The 20,197-nt window shown below is 38.7% G+C and overlaps 1 protein-coding gene across 1 annotated transcript in view; it reads right to left on the bottom strand.

Annotated features, from left to right (window-relative positions):
* The window catches only part of LOC115275942 (zinc finger protein 260-like), a 100,296-nt gene that overhangs the window by 7,760 nt on the left and 72,339 nt on the right, over window positions 1–20,197 (bottom strand). Inside the window, 1 exon segment of the mRNA XM_029919670.1 lies at window positions 5,693–5,804. Within this exon segment, the coding sequence (XP_029775530.1) occupies window positions 5,693–5,804 (112 nt within the window).

A 20,197-nucleotide genomic window follows, 5' to 3' on the forward strand; every position in this document is an offset into this window, starting at 1 on the left:
AGTGCACACATTTTCAAGCAGGGGAAGCAGGGTCCCTATAGGCCACACAGCACTGCACCCCAGTCTCCCAGGACCTTTGTTCTTTTGCCCTGAACCTCAAATGGGGGGAGGGCCAACGTTATCCAGGGTAGCGCCTTCCTAGACAAGGCTAGGGACTTTGCGATTACATACGCTCCCCCCAGAGGCTTTGCCATCACAGTGGAATCACCTCCGCAGGCTTTTTGGCTGGAGGGGCCCCAACAGGTCATGATCTCATGGTTGTGAGATTGAGCCCCATGTCAGGCTCCCCACTCAGCATGGAGCCTGCTTAAGGTTCTCTCTTTCTCTCTCTCTCTCTCTCTCTCCCTCTGCCCCTTTCCCCCACTCACACTTTCTCTCAAAAAAAAAAAAACCCAAAAAACACAATTTCATGAGATTGGTAACCCAAAATCCAGCAGAATAAAAATTACATGTAACTGAATAATTGCATGTTAATTACATATAACTGATGGGAGAACAAAACCATAATTTGGGCATCTGCATTTGGGATAGTGCTTTCAGCATGCATCAATATGAAATAGCTCTCCTCTATCTGGCTTTGGAGTTAGTCCACAATGCAATTATAAAGTATCTATTTATATTACATACTGGAGTATAGAAGAATAAATCTTTTTAGTGGAATTCTAGAAGGGAAAAGTGCTTTCAGTAACTGTATGTTATTTAGCATTCAGTGTGTGAAAAGTGTCATTTTCTTGTGAAAAAGCCATGAAGCAGGTTGGAAGATTACAAAAAGGAGAAATTAACATAAGCTAAAATGTTGCATGATCATTTTATAGAAGGAGGAATCTTACCCAAAACTTACAATATGCAGAGATCTTAACTTTGTGCCAGGCATGCTAAGCAATTTAATGAATTTATTTAAGAACTTGTATAGAAAAAACATATAATGATGAAAAGTGATGTGTGGAAGACTGTCACACGGATGGATAAACACTTAGGAGACTAGCTCATGTAAGCTGACATCGTGGCAAAAATCATTAAGAAATACAAGTGGGGTTCATAATTTGATAGTCACTAAAATGTAACTGCTTTGCATTTCACATGTTAAGTATTATGTAAACCCTATGTTTATGTGCCATAGGTTATTTGGTCACTTCAGAGCAAGATGAACTTGATGCATTATGTAAAAATTACATGAACTAAGAATAAAATAACCATGGTGTTATAGAGCAGGGCTATAGTTTTGGGATGTCATAAGCAGTGAGAATATGAAAAGATTAAGTACAAAGGAAAACTAAAATGTCAAAAAGTGTTGAAAGATCAGTATGAGGATGACAGAGGTGAGCAATTCAGAAATTGAAAGTGATTTCTGGATAGGAGGACAGTAGGAAAAATATGAGAACATGAAAGTAAGATAAAGTTTATGAAAGAAGCTATGCAAGCAGGACAGTAAGACCAAATATTATGAAAGAAATGGAAAAAGAAGGATTTTTGAATTGTGAGGAAAAAATTAGATTTTCTTTGGCCATTTTGAGAACAAAGAATCCAAATCCATGACAGAGAAGTACAGCTGTCCTGAGATGGGACAAAGTCATCAGGATTAAGCAAAAAAGCTTAAATTATGGAAAAGAACAAGGCATGAGAGGAGTTACTATATGGGAAGAAGAGCAGAAAGAGACAGATGTTCAGAGACAGATGCTAAGTGATTAATGAATTTAAGAACCTGTGCAGAAAAAATACATGCTGATGAAAAGTGTGTGTGGAAGAATCACACGGATGGAACACACTTAGGGACTGCTTTGTTTAAACCCTGACACTGTGGCAGGCAACAGAAAGATATACAAGAGGGGTTCGTAATTTGACAGTCACTTATATTTAAAATGTAAGTACTTTAAATATATTAAGTATTATGAAAACCGTTGGTTTACATGCCATAGGAGAAGAAAGAAATTGAGAATCAAAATTTGTTTACTCATAAATATCCATTAAATACCTATTCCATGCCTCATTCTGCTTGAAGCACTAAAGATAATCACTTTTAAACAGGCCAACAAATGTGAATAAGCTCTTAGAGAAGCACAGACAAAATTGGGATTAAAACCAAAGTGAGGGTGGGTGGCTCAGTCAGTTGAGTGTCCGACTTCAGCTCATGATCTCACGGTTCGTGAGTTCAAGCCCCGCATCGGGCTCTGTGCTGGCATCTAGCTCAGAGCCTGGAGACTGCTTCGTATTCTGTGTCTCCCTCTCTCTCTGACCCTCCCCCGCTCATGCTGTCTCTCTCTGTCTCTCAAAAATAAATTAAAACTTATTTTAAAAAAATTAAAAAAAAAAACCAAAGTGGGAATTATTCCAGGAATCATGATTACTACCATCACAGAAAGCAGACAATGTGTGGGAGAGAGAAGCAATCCTTGTGAAAATCTCAAATAGTACAGATAAGTGGAGATTTTGAGATATGATTTCAGATATAGGAAGGGTTGAGTTGGTAAATACATAGAAAAATAAAGCAAGGAGAGACACGGACTGCTTGAGATGAAGAATGTCATTATAAACAGGGTCATGAAGGTTCATACTAAGAAAGCAAATGTCAAGATCTGAACTCTTTTATAGAAATGAACGGCTTTGTGAGGAATATATGTAGCAAGTATCCCCCACACATTACTTTGTTCCTTTCTAACCTTCAAAAAATGAAAACTAAAATAAATACACATAAATCTCTTCAGTATAAGTGAAGAGAAGGCATATGTGAACTCTGATACAACCACTCTTTAGTGCGTGGTATATATATCACCTGCCTGGCTCCCAGAGACCTCACATACTCAGTCCTGGGTACAACTTCCTTCAGAGCGAGAAGTCACAGCTCTTGAATATTCAACAAAAATCATTTCCTCAAGTTTCTGTATACTTTTACATGTATGTGCAACTCTAAAAAAATTAACTTTACATAAATGGAATCATTAATTCTTTTGTTCAAAACTGTGAGATTCATTCGTATACTTGCTTAAAGCTGTAGTGTGGAAAATTCCCTATGGTAATTTATTTACAACTTATTTCTTCCTGGGCATTTGCTTTTCATTGCAGGGGGGTAACAAATCTTCACATTCTTCCTAGAGCACAGAAGCATACCTTTCTCAAGGGAAGATAGCTAGGAGCAAAGGTCCATCCATTACGGAAATGACTGTTACTTGGAAATGAATTTAATATTATATGTCAACCACACTTCAGTGAAAAATGTTTTAAAAAGTGATTACACTATGTGAGTGGCAAGGGGCATATGACAAATACGTACCTTCTGTTCCAATTTTGCTGTGAACCTAAAATTGCTAAAACCTTAAAAAAAGTGATTACACCAATTTCAAGCATATAGCAGTAGAGAAGGTACTTTGATATTCCACCTCCTCACTGACTCCCAATACTCCCAAACTTGGACTTTCTGCCAGTTTTATAAATAAAAGTATCACGGAAGCACACCGCAGTTCATGTGCGTTTCTTTCACAACCGAGGAGGTAGAGGTGGAATCGTCTCCCTGTTATGTAACATTTGGGTTTCCACCTGGGAATTTCCTTATTAAGTCTTCTACCCATTTTTCTGTTGGGTTGCCTGCCTTTTTCCTCAAAGATGTGCAGAATATCTTCTTATCTGAATATAGCCCTGCCTTGGTTCCAAATACCACAAATAGATTCTGCTACAGTGTGGTTTCTCTTTTCATGCTTTTTATGTCAAGAAATTCTGAATTTTAGTATAGTTTATGTCTTTCCCCATATATTCAAAGTTTTTTTGGTTTTAAATTATCCCTAAATAGAATAATAAAAATTTTCTCCTAAAACTAAATAAATTAAATTATTTAGTTTTGCCTCATACAATTCAGACTTCAGTCCACACAAAACTGACTTTTGTGGAAGGGCATAAAGCAGGGACAAAATGCTGCTGTCATACTTTTTATAAATAGTTATCCTAAAATATGCAATTGCTTCTGTGTTGTCTATTCTCTTTCAAAGGTCTATAATTATCTACACACCAGTGCCGTTCTATGCCAGTTACAACAGATTTAGAATTCTTTAATACCTATTAGAAAAGATCTTACACCATCCTGTTCTTCAAATGCACTTAAACAAATTGGTTAGAATAAAACAATTTAAAGATCTTCCAATCTATGAACATGATATACCTATTTATCTCAGTTTTATTTTATGTTGCTGAAGGTTTTTAAATTTTCAATATTTGCACGGCCTAATTTCTAAATGTTTGCACTGCAATATATGTTTATTTATACATATATAGATATATATGTATAATTTATTTATGTAAATATATACTTATACAATCTTTTGAGGTATGCATATCTTGAAAGAAAAATATAAATGTGTTAATTAGCTCATGTCATAAAAATATGCCATTTGTGTCTTCTGGTGTAGGATCAACAAACTTTCTCTGTAAAGGAGTGGATGGTAAATATTTCAGTCATTGTGGGCCACGTGATCTCAGTCACAACCACTCAGTCATTTTCACAACAGCAGACAAAACAATATGCAACAAATAGCTTACTTCCAAAACCTGCATGCAAGTAGGTGGTCTGAGCATAAGGAACATGATTTACTAACTCATGTTCTAGAATCTCAGTTGCTGTCAATTTTATCTGTTATGAAAGCAGAACAGTACATATAGGCCTATTCCATCTAATGTGTTCCTATTTCTCCAAATATGTCTTGCAGTTTTGTTTTATGAATCTTAATTTAATTGGCACACAGGTATTTGCAGCCTTGGCATCTCCTTTCTAAATTAACTTATTTAGCTTATTAAAGTGTTTCTTTAATTACTATATGAGATTTTATGTGACTCAAAACCTTTCCAGTAGTCCTATAACTTAAGCCTGTATTTATGTTTTATGTATATTGGCTTGATATTAAGTGTTTCATGTTATAAAGTTTCCAAATTATTTTTAGGTATATCTCTTTGATACAATCTCATACCATTTTTCCTTTCTGTTTTTAATGTTTATTTATTTGAGACAGAGAGGGCACACATGCACACATGTGCATGGGGGAGGGGCAGAAAGAGAGGAAAAGAGAGAATCCCAAGCAGGCTCCACACCTTCAGCACAGAACCGAGATGGGGCTTGATTCCATGAACTGTGAGATCACGACCTGAGCCGAAATCAAGAGTTGGACAGTTAACCAACTGAGCCACTCAGGCACCCCCATCTCATTTTTTCCTAACAGATTAACCTTAACCTGTTTACAGTGATATGACAGATACATTCATCTAACTTCATGTTACGCTGTTTACATGCTATTGTATGCATACTTATTTTATAAAAAACCTTTTCAGCGATCAGTCTCTTCTGTGTACAATTAACTGTTTTCCATCTAGTAAGAAAGGTCATATTTTTGCATTTATAGTTCATTTATAGAACTTACATTATAAACCTCACACAATTCTTATTTATTAATTAGGCAATACCTAGTGATTTCCTACCACACAACCACTGATCAAGTTAATCTATTCTCTTTTCCTAGCCTTGAAATTTTCCACTTTAGTTACTTTTATAATCTTACTTAGTATAAAATATGAAAAAATGAAAATGATCACATGTATCTCTTATGTTACACCCTCCACACCCACATTTTACTAGATCTACTCATTTCTGAAATTCCAAACATGCTCACTGTTAACTATTCTCATTCTGGATTTCATTTTCCAGGGATACCTTCTGTCAGTCCTCCAAAGCTCACCTGGGTCCCTCTTCAGCAATTCATCCTGTAATAACCATCGGTCTTCTCCTTGTTCCAGCCTGAAGATTACTTCTGGCTTTTTAAAGCAATATCCTGTAAATGGAAAATATTTTAGCACATGGATTCATTGTAAGGGCTTTGATGATTCTGAATGTGAAGAAAAGTGCAGCTTTACAAATGGCACAGTAATGCTACGCACTTGACCCTTTCTTTAGGGAAGTAAAAAAATAGTATTTTCAGATGCTCGAAAAAGACCTCCTTAAATCCCTAAATCACAAGCCTAAATAATGTTAAATTCTAATGATAGCCCACATTTACAGGGTTTCGGAAAATCAAATGGAGATTCTAATTCTGGCCATGATAGAATAAAAGAAACCAACTCACCCTCCCCCACATGAAACAACTCAAAACCAATACAAAACATATGAAACTTTTAGACGCAGAACAATAGGCAGTGCAGGTCAGGAATTCATGAGAAAAGGGAAAGAAGGACACAAACGCAATGAATACCACATATCACAGCCCAGTAAGCTTCAACACAGAATAAAAATTAACTGCAATGAGGAAGAGCTATGGACATCTACAAAAGGATCCCCCCTTTCATCTTTGAATGAGTACTACTCTGAAGATGCATGTGAGGAAACTACTTGAGGTTGGAAAATAATTATTAGAAAGAAGTAGAATGGAAAAAAAAATCAATGCCCACACAAAAGTGGGAAATCTGTGTTTCCAGACTGGAAAGGCAAGGGATCCTCAAGATTTCTCGTCAGAAACCGAACAGGTCAGAAGACAATGTGGGTGATATACCGAAACCACTAAAAAAAAAAAAAAAAAAAAAAAAAACCGATATCAACTAACAATCCCATATCCAGGAAAACTCTCCAAGATAAAGGTCAAATAAAAGCATTCCCAAATAATAAAAATGGAGATATTGTTGCTTGTAGTGTATCTTACAAGATACACTAAAGTTCTCTTGACTGATTTCAAAGATAACTGTATAAAAACAATGCCTACATATATTTATTGTTGGGTTTCAACATATACAGATGTAATATGGACAATGATACCACAAAATGGGGGAGGGATAAAGCTACATCAGAACCACTTTTCTATATGGCACTGAATGTTAACTTCAAGTGTGCTTGGTAAGCCCCAGAGCAACTACTAAGGAAGTAAATTCTAAAACATACAATAAAAAAGTATTAAAGTGTGGGGAGCGGCAAAGATCTCAGCTGCTTGGCCATTTGCTAGCTGGATTTGTCACTCCCTGAGGGGAGTTGCAAAAATAGGCAGGGAAGCACCACTCCCTGTCAGAGGAGAAGCCAGAAGAACAAAGATTAACCACCTGCAGGCAGGGTAGCTTCAGCCCCTTAGCCGCTGTGCTTAAATAACTTTAGTCTGGTTCCCCTTTTACTCCAGCCTTAATCCCTTAACCCTGTTTCCTAGCAACTGGCCTAGGTCAGCTGCCTTGTTTTCCCGCCTTGAAGCCTTTATAAGAGACAGTTTTCTGAATAAAGCTCTCTCTCTTTCTTGCCTGATCGGAAACCGTGAGTTGTGTCTTTACTCTCTGTGCGTCCCCTTTCCTGCCCTTTCTCTCCCTCCCTCAGGAAAAGAACCCACGAGGACTCTCCACCCTGCTGGTCAGGGTGGACGAGACAGGTACCGCCGAACTCCGAGGACGAGCACCGGGACCCCGCCTCCGGGTTAAGACATTAAAGTAATTAAAATTTTATATTAAAAATATTCACATATTGTAAAATAGTAAAAAAAAAAAAGGAATAGAAAATAACAAAAAAGACAGGAGACATACAAAAAACAAAATATAAAATGGCAAACAAAAATCCAACTATATCAAATAAAAGCAATTAAATGTGAAAGAATTTAACAATCCAGACAGAAGACAGAGAATGTAAGACTAGATTTTAAAAAAAAACAGTTATATCTAACTATATGCTAAGGAGATACACATTAAAGATACAAAGATGTTCAAAGTGAGGAGATGGAAAAGATACTTCATATTTCATACAAACAGCAACCATAAGAAAGCGATATTTAAAAAATACATTTCTTAGAAAAGATTTTAAGTACTCTCTACACCTAACATGGGGCTCAAACTTACAACCCTGAGATCAAGAGTTACCCGGTCCACTGACTGTGCCAGCCAGGTGCTCCACCTCCCAAAATAGACTTTAAGTTAAAAAACGTTACTAGCAATAATGAGAGACATTTTACAATGACAAAAGAGTATATCCATTAAGAAGATGGCATGGGAATTATAAACATATACACACACCACACATAAGCCCAAAATATATGAAGCTAAAACTGACAAGTAAATGGAGAAATAAAATAATCAAAAAATAATAGTTGGAGACTTCATTATCATACTTTCAATAATGAATAGAATAACTAGATAGAAAATCAGTAAGGAGAGACAGGAATGAAGAAATGACACTACCGGCCTAATGGACATACATATCACATTCCACCCAAGAGCAATAGAATCCAAATTCTTTTAAAATGCACATGAAAAAAATAAAATAAAATAAAATAAAATGCACATGGAACACTCTCTAAGACAGGCCATTTATTAAGCTACAAAACAAACTTCAATAAATTTAAAAGTGCAGAAATAATAGAGTTATCTTCTCTGATCCCAATGGAGTGAAATTAGAAATCAATAACATAGGGCACTTGGGTGGCTCAGTTGGTTGAGCATCTGATTTTTTAATTATTTTACTTATTTTTGAGAGACAGAGAGAGACAGAGCACGAACAGGGCAGGGGCAGAGAGAGGGAGACACAGAATCTAAAGCAGGTTCCAGGCTCTGAGCCCTCAGCACAGAACCCGAGGTGGGGCTCAAACCCATGAGCCGTGATATCAAGATCAGACCTGAAGTCAGACACTTAACCGAATGAGCCACCCAGGTACCCTGAGCTTCTAACTTGTGATCTCATCTCAGGTCTTGATCTCAGAGTCATGAATTCAAATCTTCCACTGGGCTCCACACTGGGGATGAAAAAAAAAATCAGTAACAGAAATTTGGGAAATTCACAAATATGTGGAAATTGAACAAACACTACTCACAAACTAAAGCCCATGCCCAAATGGCTTTACTACTGATATCTACCAAACATTTAAATAACTTGTAAGAATTCTTCATGATCTCTCCTCCAAAAACAGAAAAGAGAACACTTCTTATTTCATTCAATGAGGCCAGCATTACCCTGATACCCCCAGACATCACAAGAAAACTACAACTGTCTTTGTGAATACAGATGCAAAAATTCTCATCAAAATATCAGCAAACTGAAATATAGCAACTTATTAAAATATATCACACACCATGACCAAGTGGAATTTCCCCTAGGAATGCAGTTGCTGTGACACGCAAAACTCCATCAATGTATTTCATCAATAGAATAAAACATAAATACCATATGATCATCTTAAAAGACACAGAAAAAAGCATTATGACACAAATCAACACTCCTTCATGCTAAAAACATTCAACAAACTAGGAACAGAATGGAACTTCTTGGAGCAACTGCAAGTCTCAGTTAAGTGCATCTGACTTTGGCTCAGGTCATGATCTCACAGATGAGGTGGGGCAAAGGGGAGAGCTTCTGCATGTTAGCTGGGGTTGCAGGGCCTGAACTTCTCAATTGGTGCCAAGGGAGACTACACACATGCTTTCTTATAAACTTGCCCATACATGGGGCAGAAGCAGAAGAGGCAGGAGGGCTTGAGAGCTGTGAGCAATTGAACACCAAAAAGAAATTCTATTACAAAGTACCTCTGCTGTTTGATAATTGAAATGTGCCATGTTTTCCTTAATTGGATTACTCATAAGCTAATGCTATTCTCTAAGAGAACTACAGCCTGGGGCTATAAAAAATGTGAAAGTTTTTCAGGAGCCCAGCATCAAGTATTTTGAGAAATGAATTAAGTGTTTTGGTTAATACCAATGATGTCTGAAGCTTCAAAAGAGATGAAGAGTGTCTTGGTGATTCTGTATTAGTATTATGGTTTTAGTATGGCCACAATGACATGTGTAATCTTGATTTGCATTTTTTGGTATATTTGACACAAGAAATTTCCACCTTTTTACCCCAAATGGGTTTACCCTCAACAAGGCATTGTGGTTGTCATTGGTTGAACCAGACATCCAAGTGGCTGGTAACTGCCAAAGTGTCTGTAAAACTGCAGATGGGGAGAACTGTCGGCCATGGCATTTTCTGAGGCCAAGATGAATGCTTGGGGCGCCTGGATGGCTCAGTCAGTTAAGCATCCAACTTCAGCTCAGGTCATGATCTCACAGTTTGTGAGTTTGAGCCCTACATCAGTTGATAGCACTGACCCTGCTTGGAATTTTCTTCTCCGTCCCTCCCCCACTCACACACGTGCTCGCTCTCTCTCTCTTTCTAATACATAAACATTAAAAAAAAAAAAAAGAATGCTTGAAGTTTGGCCACTTGTAGTGACCCTTGGGTCCCATCTTCATCATCAAATATCCCAGTGAAAGGAGGAAAACTAGCAGCTGTTCAGCAATGGCACTGCCATCTGCAGTATCTGACTCTGCTATTTCCTCGGTTGATCCCAAGAGGCTCCCTAAGTAGTCAAGGATGGTATCTTCCAGCACTGTGGCATCTGGCAAGCACCTAAGCACAGGAAAGGCCATCTCCTCTTACATGTGGAATATGCCAGAACCCACGTTCATTATCTATCCTATAAATACCACTTGCATTTCAACAAGATGGTCTCAGTGGCCCAACAAACCTAAAGGGATGCTGCATCCATAATCCAAGGTATAATGAGCAGCTTGGTACAGAGCCTGTGAGAGTTTTTACTTCCAGGAATACAAAGCATACAATCCACAAATGCTGCTCTAGTGGCATGTAACAGGGGCAAAGAGGGTGGTAGTTTTTACATCAGAAGCTCTTAGGAATTTTATGGTAAGCTTAGTGGTCAGAAGTTCTAAGAAGCATAAAAGGAGGTTGCCAAAGAGTTTCTCAAGGATACTAATAGGAGTGCCTATTGTATTACAATTTAGACAAATTATAGAGCCTTTTGTTATAGAGAACCCCATTCTAATCAGGGTAATTTATAACTAGTAAACAAACCAGTAAAACTGTTAAGAGGAAGATGTTGTCACCAAAAAAACCAAAACAACATGTTGGGCTCTTTTTAATGTTGAGGTGTGGAGAGTGCACTCTGAGCATAAGCAGCAAGATGGCAGAGAAATAGGTAGCTCTGTAATCTCCCCTCGCCGGCAACTATCAAACCGAGAAGAATTAAAAGCCATAATATTCTGATCTCCAAAAACCTAAGTGTGCGCACAGACTCCTTATTGATAACAGCCTCATGGATGCCTGAGTGAGTGCGAACTGGGACCGGAGACTCTGAGGGGAGTCTCCGCCAAAGAGGAACCAGGAGACAGAGCGCCCAGAAACTTGGCTTTGGGCCCACAGAGGGCCATGTGCCCAGAGGTGGCTGAGGACCCTGGAGGGCGGGGTGCGAGCCAGCCATGCAGGGCGACACACAGGACCGCCATGCAGTGCAGAAGAGAGCTGGGAGGAAGAGAAGGAGAGACTGAAAAAGCTCTTAGACTGATCTCTGGAGAGGGGAGACCTCAGCCTGGGAAGGAGAGACACAAACACCTCATGTGTAGCCGCTGGGTGCGGGGAGAGAAATTGTCCCCGTCAGCGGGTGGCTTCTCCCTTGGGCTCGCCAGCTCACTGACTTCAGGTAGAGCCAGGGATAAGCTGGCTCTCCAGTCCCCCTACTCAATCCCGACCAGAAAGCCTCCCACCTGCTGGGGATCATTTTAACTGTGGTGGCAGCATTAAAGTATGTGGACTAAGATTTAGAAACCTGGCGGAGCTTAGAAAACCAAAGCAATCTGACCCATCCAATGCACGGGGAAGTTGGACCCAAAAGAGTGGCTGGCAATGCATGGTCTGAAGGGGGTTTGGGGCGCCGCCATTCTTCTCCCCGCAACCACTAAGGCTAGGCCTCAGAGAACAGCACCTGACACCCGACATACCTGCATCAAACCACGCCCTACTGCGCTGGAGAAATGGGGTTTTTTTCCTTATTATTTTAATTTAAAAAAGATTTTTTTCATTTTTTCCTTTTTATCTTATTATTTTTATTTTTAAAATTTTCCCTTGTTTTCTCTTTTCTATATTCCTTTTTCCTTCCTTTCTCCCTTTCCCCCCTGGAGTCTGGGAAAGACCAACATTTGTGCACTGCTGTGATTAGATGAATTCTTACCATCCAGATATATTTTTCCTTATCTCACTCTTATCTCTCCCCTCCACAGGTTTTATGCTTTCAGACTGCCTTTTATTTTTGGCTGTTTCTGTCCCCACCCCCACCCCCCACTCCCCTCATTCCCGCCCTCTTTTTTTTCCTTTCCTGTTCCTCTCTTTTCTGTTCTTTTCTTCTTTCCCCTTTTGGTTTACTTGCTTATGTGATCTGTCTGTGCGTTTGCAGGCTTTTGTTCCCTGTGTGTTTGTCTGTCTTCCTTTCCAGGGCTTCCTCAAGAAACAAGCCAAAGCACACATGGTGGAGAGTCCCAAATATCACGAAGTAGGGAAATAAATTAATCAGAGGCATAATCAGAGAAACCGAGAGACACCATTAAAAGAGCATCTCCTGAAATGACAGGCCCTGGACAGGGAAAGAGCCTCCTTTAATAGAGCAATACTAATAGGCGCACAGAGCAGAATGAGCTTTTAAAACTGACAAGAGACAGAAAGCTAGCCAAAATGATGAGATAAAAGAACTCTCCTCTAAAGAAATTTCAGGAAGAAATCATAGCTACAGAACTGCTCAAAACAGACAGAGGCAACAAAACTGAACAAGAATTGAGAACAACTGTCATAAAATTAATCACTGGGCTTGAAAAAAGCATGGAAGCCATCAGAAAAGCTATTGATACAAAGACTAGAGACCTTCAAAAGGCTATAAATGAGGCAAATAATGAAATGGAGGCTCCACTGCATGGATTGAAAACAGAGAGGAGAATAGATGAATTAGAAAACAGTTATAGCAAAAGAGGAAGCCGAGAAAAAGAGAAATTGATACAAGAGCACAAAAGGAGAATTCGAGACCTGAGTGATAAAATCAAACAGAACAATATCCGTATCACAGGAGTTCCTGAAGAGGAAAAAGGAGAAAAAGATCCTGAAGAGGTGCTGGATCAAATTATAGCTGAACATTGTTCTAATCTGGGGAAAGAAAAAGACACTGAAATTCAAGAGGCACATTGAACTCCCCTAAGACGTAACTTGAACCGACCTTCAGCACAACATGTCATAGTGAAACTGGCAAAATACAAAGATAAAGAGAGAATTCTGAAAGCAGATAGGGATAAAAGGGCCCTAACATATAAAGGGAAACCTATCAGAGTGGTTACAGATCTATCTACTGAAACTTGCCAGGCCAGAAAGGAATGGCAGGAAATCTTCAATGTGATGAACAGGAAAAATATGCAAGCAAGAATCATTTATCCAGCGAGCCTGTCATTCAAAATAGAAGGAGAGATAAAGGTTTTCCCAAATAAACAAAAGTTGAGAGAATTCATCACCACCAAACCAGACCTACAAGAAATCCTAAGAGGGACTCTATGAGAGAAATGTAGAAGGGAATATAAGACAACAGAGACATCAACACAAACATGAACCCTACAGAGAACACAATGAATCTAAGCCCACATTTTTCAATAATAACACTGAATGTAAATGGACTGAATGCTCCAATCAAATGACACAGGGTAGCAGAACGGATAAAATACCAAAATCCATCTATTTGCTGTCTACAAGAGACTCGCCTTAGACCTAAAGACACCTTCAGACTGAAAGTAAGGGGATGGAGAAATCTCTACTATGCTACTGGAAGTCAAAAGAAAGCTGGAGTAGCCATACTTATATTGGACAAACTGGACTTATAAGTAAAGGCAGTAACAAAAGATGAATGACATTATATAATAATTACAAGGTCTCTACATCAGGAAGAGCTAACAATTACAAACATCTATGCGCCAAATTCGGGAGCACCCAAATACATAAAACAACTAATCAAAAATAGAAACAATCTTATTGATAAGAATGTGCTCATTGCAGGGGACTTTAATACTCCACTTACAACAATGGATAGGTCAACCAGACATAAAATCACTAAATAAACAATGGACCTGAATGGCACACTGGAACAGATAGAATTAATAGATATATTTAGAACTCTGCATCCTGAGGCTAGAAAATTCACTTTCTTCTCAAGTGCACATTTCACATTCTCCATGATAGATCACATACTGGGTCATAAAATAGCCCTCCATAGATACAAACGAATTGAGATCATACTATGCACACGTTCAGATCACAATGCTATGAAACATGAAATCAACCACAGGAAGAAGTCTAGAAAACCTCCAAAAATGTGTAGATTAAAAACCACCCTACTGAAGAATGATTGGGCCAATCAGGCAATTAGAGAAGAAATTTAAAAATATATGAAAACAAAAGGAAATGAAAATACAACAATCCAACTCTGGGACGCAGCAAAGGCAGTCCTAAGAGGAAAGTTTACTGCAATCCAGGCCTATTTCAACAAACTAGAAAAAGTGCAAATTCAAAATCTAACAGAGCACCTAACGAAACTAGAAAGGGAGCAGCAGAGCACCCCAAACCCAGCAGAAGAAGAGAAATAATAAAGATCAGGGCAGAAATAAACAATATAGAATAAAAAAATTGAACAGATCTATGAAACAGAGAGTTGGTTTTTTGAAAAAATAAACAAAATTGATAACCTCTAGCTAGGCTCCTCAGAAAGAAAAGAGAGAACACCCAAATAGACAAAAATCACGAATGAAAATGGACTTATTACTACTGATCCCTCAGATATACAAGCAATCATCAGAAATTATTATGAAAAATTATATGCCAAAAAACTGGACAATCTAGAAGAAATGGACAAATTCCTGAACACACAAGCACTACCAAACTTCAAACAGGAAGAGATAGAAAATCTGAACACACCCATAACCAGTGAAGAAATCTAATCAGTTATCAAAAATCTCCCACCAAATAAAAGCCCAGGGCCGGATGGATTCCCAGGGGAATTCTACCAGACATTTAAAGCAGAGCTAACATCCATCCTTCTCAAGTTATTCCAAAATATTGAAACAGAAGGAAGTCTTACGGACTCATTCTACAGAGCCAGATTCACTTTGATTCCCAAACCAGACAGAGACCCAACCAAAAAAGAGAACTACAGGCCAATATCCTTAATGAATACAGATGCAAAAATACTCAACAATATACTAGCAAATCAAATTCAACAACACATAAAAAGAATTATCCCTCATGATCAAGTGGGATTCATTCCTGGGTTACAGGGCTGGTTCAATATTCACAAATCCATCAATGTGATAAGTCACATTAACAAAAGAAAAGATCAAAACCATATGATCCTGTTGATAGATGCAGAAAAAGCATCTGACAAAATACAACATCCCTTCTTAATAAGAACCCTCGAGAAAATCGGGATAGAAGAAACTTACTTAAACATTATTAAAGCAAAATATGAAAAGCCCACAGGTAATATCATCCTCAATGGGGAAAAATGAGAGCTTTCCCCTTGAGATCAGGAACACGACAGGGATGTGCACTCTCACCACTGTAGTTTAACATAGTGCCAGAAATCCTAGCATCAGCAATTAGACAACAAAAGGAGATAAAAGGCATCAGCATTGGCAAAGAAGAAGTCAAACTTTCACTTTTTGCAGATGACATGATACTCTACATGGAAAACCTGATCGACTCCACCAAAAGCCTTCTAGAACTGACCCATGAATTCAGTAAAGTCACAGGGTACAAAATCAATGTACAGAAGTCGGTTGCATTTTTATACACCAATAATGAAGCAACAGAAAGAGAAATCAAGAAACTGATCCCATTCACAATTGCATGAAAAACCATAAAATACCTAGGAATAAATCTAACCAAAGATGTAAAAGTCCTATATGATGAAAAATATAGAAAGCTTATGAAAGAAATTGAAGAAGACACAAAGAAATGGAAAAACATCCCATGTTCATGGATCGGAAGAATAAACACTATTAAAATGTCATTATAGGGGCGCCTGGGTGGCTCAGTCGGTTAAGCGTCTGGCTTCGGCTCTGGTCATGATCTCACGGTTCGTGGGTTCGAGCTCCGCATTGGGCTCTGTGCTGACAGCTCAGAGCCTGGAGCCTGATTCAGATTCTGTGTCTCCCTCCCTCTCTGACTCTCCCCTGCTCATGCTGTCTCTCTCTCTCTTTCTCTCTCTCTCTCAAAAATAAATAAACTTTAAAAACTTTTAAATAATAAAAAATAAAATGTCATTACCCAAAGCAACCTATATCCCAATCAAAATTGCACCAGCATTCTTCTCAAAGCTAGAACAAGCTACCCTAAAATTCGTAGGGAACCACATAAAAACCCAAATAGCCAAAGTAATATTGAAGAAGAAAACTAAAACAGGAGGCATCACAATCCCAGACTTTAGCCTCTACTACAAAGCTGTCATCATCAAGACAGTATGGTATTGGCACAAAAACAGACACATAGACCATTGGAAGAATAGAGAACCCAGAACTGGACCCACAAGTGTATGGCCAATTAATCTTTGACAAAGCAGGAAAGAATATCCAATGGAAAAAAGACTGCCTCTTTAACAGGTGGTGCTGGGAGAGCTGGACAGCAACATGCAGAAGAATGAAACTAGGCCACTTTCTTACACCATCTACAAAAATAAATTCAAAATGGATGAAGGACCTCAATGTGAGACAGGAAACCATAAAAATCCTAGAGGAGAAAGCAGGAAACAGCCTCCTTGACCACAATCGCAGCAATTTCCTACTCAACACATCTCCAAAGGCAAGGGAATCAAGAGCAAAAATGAACTATTGTGACCTCATCAAGATAAAAAGCTTCTGTACCGCAAAGGAAACAACTGAAAAAACTAATAGGCAATCAACAGAATGGGAAGACAATGACATTTTGGATAAAGGACACCCTCCTGCACTGTTGGTGGGAATGTAAACTGGTATAGCTGCTCTGGAAAACAGTGTGGAGGTTCCTCAAAAAACTATCAATAGAACTCCCCTATGACCCAGCAATAGCACTGCTAGGGATTTACCCAAGGGACACAAGTGCTGATTCACAGAAGCACATGTACCCCAATGTTCATAGCGGCACTGTCAACAATAGCCAAATCATGGAAAGAGCCTAAATGTCCATCAACTGATGAATGGATAAGAAGATTTGATTTATATATACAATGGAGAACTACATGGCAATGAGAAAGAATGAAACCTGGCCATTTGTAGCCAACAGATACCATATGTTTTCACTCACAGGTCTAACAAGAGAAACCTAACAGAGGACTATGGGAAAGGGAAAGGGGAGGCAAGGTTAGGGAGAGGGAGGGAGGCAAATCATGAGAGATGCTTGAACACTGAAAACAAACTGAGGGCTGAAGAGGGAAGGGGAAGGGGGAAGGGGGGACGATGGTCATGGAGAGGGGCACTTGTGGGGAAGAGCACCGGGTATTATATGGAAACTAATTTGGTAATAAACTATTAAAAAAAAAAAAAAGAAAGAGAGGTGTGGAGAGTGCAAAGAGCTAATAATTCCCAGGAAGTTAATGGAGATGGTGGGGCTTCGTAAAAAATATGGAAGAGTGGCTCATTCCTTTTTGTGAGCTTTTTTATGAGTATTTGTATGTCCTGAATAAGTGCATAGAATAAATCTCAGAGGAGGATGTCATGAATGTAATATTTTATCTGCTCCATTCCCAGTCACACTTACCTCAGTGCTGGAACTCCAGGCCCCCTCCTCCAAAAGATCTGTGCAGATCCTGCTAATGCCTACCAATCAGTGCCATTTTGTGGGACCTCAGTCCCTTTGGGCAGGGACTGATCTCATTTCACAAGCAGACCAGAGCACAGGTAGTTAAAAATACACCCTCCTGCTGGGGACTAAACACTGCCCACAAAAGGCAAAAAAAAAAAAGCCTCTGCAAACAATAAGCTGAAGGAAAGAGGCCAGGACTCAACAGCAGAATAGGTACTACACACAGAGGAGACGCCCTGAGTCACTGGGTCTTAGAGGACAGGGGACCCTCCACTGCCAGGCACTACAGGGACCTCTTTTTTGTAAGGTCATTACCCTCAAGAAAAACAACCTAGATGGCTTTCATAACACACAGAAACAGACACAAAAAGTTAGACAAAATGAGGAGACAAAGAAACATGTCCCAAGTGAAAGAACAGGACCAAACCACAACAAGAGACCTAAGCAAAACACATGCTAAGTAATAAACCAGATAGAGAATTTAAAGTAATGATCAACAAGATACTCACTGGACTTGAGAAAAAAGTGGAGGACATCAGTGAAATCCTTAACACAGAGATAAAAAGAACTAGAGATTAAGAACACAATAAATGGGATTAAAAATACACTTGGGGGTACCTGGGTGGCTCAGCTGGTTGAGCGTCCGGCTTCAGCTCAGGTCATGATCTCACACTTTGTGGGTTCGAGCCCCGCATTGGGCTCTGTGCTGACAGCTAGCTCAAAGACTGGAGCCAGTCTTCAGATTCTGTACCTCCCTCTCTCTCTGACCCTCCCCTGCTCATGCCATCTCTCTCTCTCTCTCTTTCTCCAAAATAAATAAAAAAACATTAAAAAATTTTTTAAGTAATAAAATAAAATTTAAAAACAAAAATACACTTGATAGAATAAATAGGCTACACGAAGCAGAGAAATGAATTAATTACCTGGAAAACAGAGTAATAGAAAGTGAAGAAAAAAAGAGGAAACAAATTATACAAATTGACAACAGTCTTAGGGAACTCAGTGACTGCATCAAGAATAATAATGTTCATATTATACGGATCCCAGAAGAAGGGAGAAAAAAGGTCAAAAATTATTTGAGAAATAATAGCTAAAAACTTTTCCAGAGATATCCAGATCTAGGAGGCACAGAGATGACTCAACAAAATCAAAGGAGCACCACATGAAGACACATCGTAATTAAAATGACAAAAAGCAGTGATAAAGAACACATTTTAAAAGCTGAAAGGAAAAGAACACAGTTACATACAAGGGAAATGCCATAAGGGTATCAGTGGATTTTCAGCAGTAGGAAAGGGAGTGACATAATATATTCAAAAGTACTGAAAGGGAAAAGTCAAGAATACTCTATCCAGCACAGCTATCATTCAGAATAGAAGGAAAGATAAAGAGTTTCTAAGACAAACAATAACTAAAGGAGTTCATGACCACTAAATCAGCTCTACCAGAAATATCAAAGAAGACATCTTGAGTGGAAACAAAAGACCATAAGTGACAACATGAAAAGTAAAATATGCATAAACAGGAAAAACAATTATTTTGTGAAAATTAGTCAAGGTATTCATTAACCAAAGATGTAAAATATGACAACATATTTCTCAAACATGGAGAGGAGAGGAGTAAAGAAGAGGTTCAAACTTTAACAGTCATCAACTTAATAAAGACTGGTATTCGCAGAAGGTGTTAAATACAAACAAATGTTAACAACAAATTAAAAACCATTAAAGGCATGCAAAGAATAAAAAGAAAGGAATCCGAGTATATCACTAAAGAAAGTCAACAATGTATGAAAGACAAGAGAAGAAAAATCAGAGAAAATCTATAAAAACAACTAAAAAACAAGTAACAAGACGGCAATGAGTATAAATTTCTCAGTAATTAACCTCTGAATATAAATGAACTAAATATTCCAACTAAAAGACACAGCGAGTGGCAGTCCGTAGATCGTGTGACTCTTGATTTTGGAGTCATGAGTTTGAACCCTACATTGAGGGTAGAGATTACTTTAAAAAAAAATAAAAGACATAGGGTGACAGCAGAAAAGCGACCCACCTATATGCTACTGAGACACCTGCAGACTGAAAGCAAGGGGATGGAGAAACATTTACCATGCAAATGGATTTCAAAAGAAAGCTAGAGTTGTCATACTTATATCAAACAAAATAGCCTTTAAAACAAAGACTACCTTTCTGCCTGTGGACGCTGCCGAGTAAGCATCGTTGAAGTCTCCCCTCCCACCGCCGTCATGTCTAAGTCAGAGTCTCCCAAAGAGCCTGAACAGCTGCGGAAGCTTCTCATCGGAGGTTTGAGCTTTGAAACAACCGATTAGAGTCTGAGGAGCCATTTTGAGCAATGGGGAACGCTTACGGACTGTGTGGTAATGAGAGATCCGAACACCAAGCGCTCCAGAGGCTTTGGCTTTGTCACCTATGCCACTGTGGAGGAGGTGGGTGCAGCCATGAATGCAAGGCCACACAAGGTGGATGGAAGAGTTGTAGAACCAAAGAGGGCTGTCTCTAGAGAAGATTCTCAAAGACCTGGTGCCCACTTAACTGTGAAAAAGATTTTTGTCGGTGGCATTAA

The sequence above is a fragment of the Suricata suricatta genome, chromosome 13, assembly GCF_006229205.1.
Source record: "Suricata suricatta isolate VVHF042 chromosome 13, meerkat_22Aug2017_6uvM2_HiC, whole genome shotgun sequence".
Taxonomy (NCBI): domain Eukaryota; kingdom Metazoa; phylum Chordata; class Mammalia; order Carnivora; family Herpestidae; genus Suricata; species Suricata suricatta.